This window comes from Cyprinodon variegatus, unplaced genomic scaffold (assembly GCF_000732505.1).
Source record: "Cyprinodon variegatus isolate N-32 unplaced genomic scaffold, C_variegatus-1.0 Scaffold41, whole genome shotgun sequence".
Classification (NCBI taxonomy): Eukaryota; Metazoa; Chordata; class Actinopteri; order Cyprinodontiformes; family Cyprinodontidae; genus Cyprinodon; species Cyprinodon variegatus.
The window spans coordinates 1,951,399-1,957,391 of NW_015150494.1; the positions used below are offsets into that span (position 1 = coordinate 1,951,399).

Consider the following 5,993-nt stretch of genomic DNA (forward strand, 5'->3'; position numbering starts at 1 on the left):
TATGATCTGATGAACTGTAAGATGACGTGTTGTGAATTGGCGCTATATACATAAACTAAATTGAATGGAAATTGAAATTAAAAAGTGACTTTTTTATATAATTTAGTTTACTTTATAAATAAATAACTTTTTGTTATTTATCAAGTTGAACTTAATTGTGCATTTTTTAATAACATTTACTGAGTTTGAATATTTTTTATATTCTATAAGGTAAATGATTCCTACCAATTGAAGTTCTTTGGATTTAATTGATGTTTACTTAAACTAAAGTTGGCTTCTATTCATTCAAGGTAAGACGAAATATGAAAGCATATCTTCTTACAAAAATGTAAACACAGTTTTTTCTACATTAACTGAATGCTGAAAGTAATCAATTGTAGTCAGTGAACATACACTCAACTATTTATTATTTAAATATAACCTAAGCTACCAGATAAAGAACAATTTTACTCTAAAAAGGAAGAACTGATTTTGACAATAGATTTTGACATTACTAGCTCTGCACCACCATGATGGAGGTTGTTGTTTAAATGTAATTAATAAGTACCAAAGTACTATTTCTAATATGTTGTGGCCTAGTGGTTAGAGCAGTGTGCTTGTGCTCTAAAAAGGATAAAAGTACCCAGTTCGATCCCCACAGCCTGCACTCTAGGTCCTCAAGCCGCATAGTGACAGCCCACTGGTCCTCAACGGGAAGGGTTAAATGCAGAGGTAAATTTACCCATTATGGGACAATAAATGATAAATAAATTTACTTTACATTTTTGTTAAATGGTAGCAGCTACATCTACAAGCAGTATCTCATGTAAGTTAGATATTTAGAAGAAATTGTCTCCATCCAGGCTTTTAATTCAATCAAATTTTTAATCAAAACAAATTTTATCAATCATTTTATTATTTTGTATTGTTTTATTTAAATTTCCATAAATGAATACATTTTTTTACAGTGGAAACTCTTAAAATATACTTGATTATATTAAGTGTCCCTTTGCTTTGGTATATTTCTTTTAGGTAGACAATGATCAAACTTTTCCGACTGAGCAAAACAATCTAATCCAACTAACTAATGTTAGGATTTGCCATATTGATAGAATTATGTGGTTTATTAAATATAAAAAAAATTGCAACTTTTTGTGAACCTTTAAAAACCCTATTTTTAGTGTAAAAGTTTGATTCACAATTGAACCATATGCTTTTTGTTTCAGTTAAGAAAGCAAAATTATTAAGTTTGCTAACAAAGCATCAACTCTCCATTATGGATTTAAATGTTTTTTAGAGCAAGGCATAATTTCATTTTACTCAGGAAATGACTGCATCTTGAATAAAATGCAAATTCTGTGCTGCAGGAAAAAAGATTTACAGTAAGACTTGCCAAGTTAGCGGTGGGAGCATATGGTGTCAGTTAAAACCATGAAAACAATGAAAGTGTGTAGTTTAGGATTTGCTCAGATTAAATGAATTCCTGCTGGGTGTGTATGAATAACGTTATGAGGTAACTCTGCGTTTGCTGTACCTGACAGAGGAACTTCCGCTCTCCATCTGTGTTTGTCGTCTCTCGAGTAAAGCTCCACAAATCCCTTGTCGGAGGTTGTAAAGACTGAGAAGTCATTGGAGATAACTTTTGCTCCAGACGCCACTGCATAGTTGGAATCCTCCTTTTGTTTTTTCCAAAAAAAGGTGAGGGTGATACCTATGGAACACATTTTTGGGACAAATTACTAATAATCCGCATTTCCAAATAATGACATTTGCATATAATATACACATATTGTTTTATATAATAGTCTTTATACAGTTTAAAAAAGATGCATCTCATTCATTTGTTTTGTCTGACATTAAATCTGAATAAAGTTTTCTTTAGATCAGTTATGTATATATTTTGTATCCTTTAAGCAAGCTGACATACTTTCCACATTGCAGCTTTTTATAAATTTTGACATTTTTTGTCATATTGAATTAAAAAATAAACAGAATTCTTGCCCAAACCTTTTGTCTGAACGCATCTCTAAGCTGCAAGCTGCTTTTTTCTTTGTCCTGTTCCTCCTCTTCCTCAATAAACGGTATCTAACTTTTTTACTGGGGGTATTTAGAATACTTTAGTCAGCCTTTTCACAAGTTCTTGGGTTGATACACATACTTCACATTCAACATGTTAACCTCTGGAGAGTAGAACCTGTTTGGTTCAATAGCGGTATGAAGGCTTTTCCTACGCTGTTTAAATTTGAACATAGATGATGCACCTTCAGGGATCTGGAGATTCTCTTCAATGAGGAACCAGAGCTGTGGAGTTCCATTTTTTTTTAATATATATATATCTTTGCAGATTTTTATTTGACTTTTTTTTTCATGTCAGAAGGGGGAGGAAATGTGTTTTAAAGGTGTTGCCTTAATATATTTCTGCAGTTGGGCAGGGAAGCCAACACATTATGATCTGTTCTTATATGTATATGTAAGGTTTTGAAGTGCTAAGAAAAATTATTAAATGATTATCCCCCCCCCAGAAAATGGTGTATCTCATTACTCTGATGTTTATCAAATACAAATAACTTATTAATCTGGCCTAAAAAATGAAAAGTTTATTCTAGTTTGATGTGGGAAAGTGAGAAAAGGCCTGTGTTTTATTTTTTATGTATATAAGTGCATGTAAAACTGCTCCTACCCTCAACACCACGCAGTATAGGATCACTGATGCAGGAGTTGTGGTTGTTTCTGAAGTGGAGAAAAGTGCCGCCATTATCCCTGTCCAGAAATATGCCATTGTTTAAAACTCCTTCAACAATGTCTGCAATAGAAGTGGAAAGTGAACAGACATTAGATTACCTGATATTTTAAAATCAGTGAAGAACTCGATGTAAAAATTGTTTAACTCATTTTTAAAGTGAGCTAAAATGGATGGTAAACTACTTTCCTTACGTTTTTCCACACTTTTTTCATCTAAACCAATCAAAATCATTTCAGAAAAACATGTTTTAACCAAAGCCTAAGGCATATGTTACACAGTTAGGTCTTTATTTTGAGCTGCAAGGACAAACAGACGAAGAACCAAAAGTTTTGCAATGATTACAGCAGTTTGTGATGCAAAAAGGTCTCTAAGTGAAAGCAAAGTGATGGATTCTCACCTACTATTGCAGAAATGTTAGTGTAGGCAGAGTCATTGGTATACACATAGGAAGAGTTATGGGAAGAAGGGAGCACAGTGTGGTTGTGGATTCTGACAGCTGGACAAAAACAAAAGACAAAAACCATAATTTTCCACCAAGAGAACAGTGAGAGGAGAACAACAGGAGGGACGTGCTGTACAGGTATGAGACAGAGTGATGCTGGTGAAGGTAAACACAGAGTGAGGCCACACAACATGCTCCCTTCCATACCCGATCCCTCCTAAACATTTACAGCATTTCAAAAAGTATATAGTACACATTTCATCAAGCCCACATGTCTGCGTTCGAAATGTGGGTCTGATGTCAGAATCTAATTTTAATTACTGTGTTTTGACAGGTTTAATCGAAAAATCATAATAATGAACAACAATAAAGGCTTGAAAGGATCAGTTTGTTTGTTCTAAATATAAAGGTCAACTTGTGAATTGAGCTTCTAATGTAGAGGAAATTCTCAATGATATTCTAATTGATCAAAAATTATTTAATAAATGATAATACTAGAAATAAAGCTTCAAGAGGTTACAGAAGACTTGAAACTGACAAAGAACAGACCTAATCAAACAGAGAATTTATAACACTTTAAAATTACTGTGCAGGGTTCTGTCACCCCATCTGTTTAGATTTAATTGATTTAAGGAGGTAAAGTGGGCAAACAGTTCAGTCTGTAAACGTGCAAAGGAAGAGAAACATAACTTCCATATAAATTATCGCTGTAGCTGAAGAAAAAGTGGTTTAAACAGACTGAATATATTTAAAAAAATCTAAATCTAGATAAATATTTTTTTCTTAAAATAAGTGCATTTCTTCTTGGATTAAGGAGGTAAAACTCATTTAATGGCAAACTATCTCATTTACCCAGTCAAATTAAAGGTAAATACACTTAGTTTAAGATTTTTTTTTTTACTTATTTCTAGATCATTTTTCCAATGTAAGAATTATATGAAACTTATTTATGGCTTAATACATAAAAAAAAAAAAACAGGTTTTAGGTTAAAATGTGCCAAAATATGAGGTTTCAGGGGATTTAATACTTTTGCAAGGTGCTGCATATTCCATAAAAACTACAAAACCGAGTGGGAGACTAAACCGTGGCTGGAGTGACACTAAAGAACAAACAGGCTTTCTAGGCAGGACTTTAATGGAAACATGGCGACCATATATGCTCATACTTATTCCACCGTTGCTGTCATTAGGAGGTCTGCTTCCAATCTGGTCCCACAGCTCATGAATTCCATCCACTGCATCAAGAGACCAGTAACATGAAGCTGTGGTGAACACCTGCAAGCCTGGACAGACAGATCACAGGTAAACGAGTGTCCCTAAAGGACATTGCTCAGAGTTTATTATTACACCGGCATCCAACTTTGGACCTTAGTTGGATCAGGAGATTGATGATGATGAATAAAAACAGCTGCAAAAGCTGTTTATGCTGCAGACTAATTTGAATAATGAGACTTAAACAAATAACATCCCTCCATAGAAACACACTGATTTAACCAGTTATTGTATGTTTCTCCACCATGATGTTGTCATTTGATCTGCGGATCTAATAGAAAACAAAAGCAGAACATCATGTTTATAAGAAACACTCACCAAAATCTGAATGCGCTTCATTTGCCACCACCTGAGCACAGACCTATAAAAGAAAACTCAAATGTTTCTCAAAGCCTGGCATGCAGAAAACTGAGTGATTACTTGAAATGATCTGCTTACCTTAAAGCAAAAGACAACAACAGTAAAAAGTTGAGCATGCAAACAAAACTCCATTGCTCTTGTTGTTCCACCTTATTTTCCGAAACAGCCTAATTCCACATAAAGACAAATCCAAAAGGAGTTAGTCATTGTTCCAGAATGAGGACAGAGAAGCTTATATATCCAACCCTAAAGATGTTAAAATAAAAAGCTCTTAAAATAACATAAAAGACCTACGTTAGATTCCCTTTTTAACAGCAACAAATAAAGAAGAAAAAAAGCTTCACAAGTTATTGTGTCACAGACAGATGTGAAGCCAAAGTCCCACGCAGAAAGTCCCACTCATTCAGTTGCTTCTCTGAGTTTCTGCGCTCACATCTGGAAGCAGCGAGCAGTGCGGGATCTCAGCTGGAGCTCACTGGCTGCGTGGACCTACGTGGGAATCGCAAAATGTGACGTCATTTTTGGACTCTGAGGAGGAGCGCTCACGCGCGTGAATAAAAGATGATGTGCGGAACTGAGTGTCGTGTAGAAAATCAAATGGAAACACACGTGGAAAAGTGTTGCGTAAAAAGAATTAGTAGAACTATTTTATGTGCTTTAACAATAAATTATGTCACAATATATTTTAAGAATCTTTCTGACTCCGATACTCCGAAAAGTAGAAGGACATAAACTCATCCAGGTAACAAAATAAGACATGTATCATTAAACCAACGGCGTCTCTTTAATATATTTTTTAATATTATTAGATATTATTTCAGTTTAATATGGAAAAACTCAGAATTCTGACTTTAATCTCATAATTCTGGATCTTAATGTAGATGGGCACCATGAAGGAAGAAATGTGGAACACTCAGCTTCACTGACAAAGATGTGAGTTGTTTGGGAGGAACAGTGACACATTGGTGGAAAATTATGGAATTAGGCGACTTTTTACGTGCTCGAGAGGTGATGATATTTTATTAATGGAAGAGAAGGTGATTAAAACAAGAGACTTAATTTAGTCTCTAAAAGAGACATGGCTCCAGCTTGTTGGTAACATGTTTGTAAGCTGTCAGAATTCTCAGATTAAAGTCAGAATTGTGAGAAAAAAAAGTCTGAATTCTGAGATTAAAGTCAGAATTCTGAGGAAAAAAG

At 34.3% G+C, this 5,993-nt stretch overlaps 1 protein-coding gene across 2 annotated transcripts in view; it reads right to left on the reverse strand.

The window, feature by feature from the left end:
• adgrd1 (adhesion G protein-coupled receptor D1) overlaps positions 1-5,247 on the reverse strand; it is a 63,032-nt gene extending 57,785 nt beyond the window's left edge. Inside the window, exons 1-7 of one of the 2 annotated variants that reach the window (XM_015370124.1) lie at positions 5,091-5,247; positions 4,875-4,963; positions 4,755-4,797; positions 4,331-4,447; positions 3,120-3,218; positions 2,660-2,782; positions 1,514-1,690 (exon numbers count right to left, since the gene is read on the reverse strand). In XM_015370124.1, coding sequence (XP_015225610.1) covers positions 1,514-1,690; positions 2,660-2,782; positions 3,120-3,218; positions 4,331-4,447; positions 4,755-4,797; positions 4,875-4,928 — 613 coding nt within the window. In that variant the 5' untranslated portion in view covers positions 4,929-4,963; positions 5,091-5,247. The remainder of the gene's footprint in view (positions 1-1,513; positions 1,691-2,659; positions 2,783-3,119; positions 3,219-4,330; positions 4,448-4,754; positions 4,798-4,874; positions 4,964-5,090) is intronic. The other variant, XM_015370125.1, reaches the window with a different exon arrangement.
• Positions 5,248-5,993: the final 746 nt, after the last annotated feature.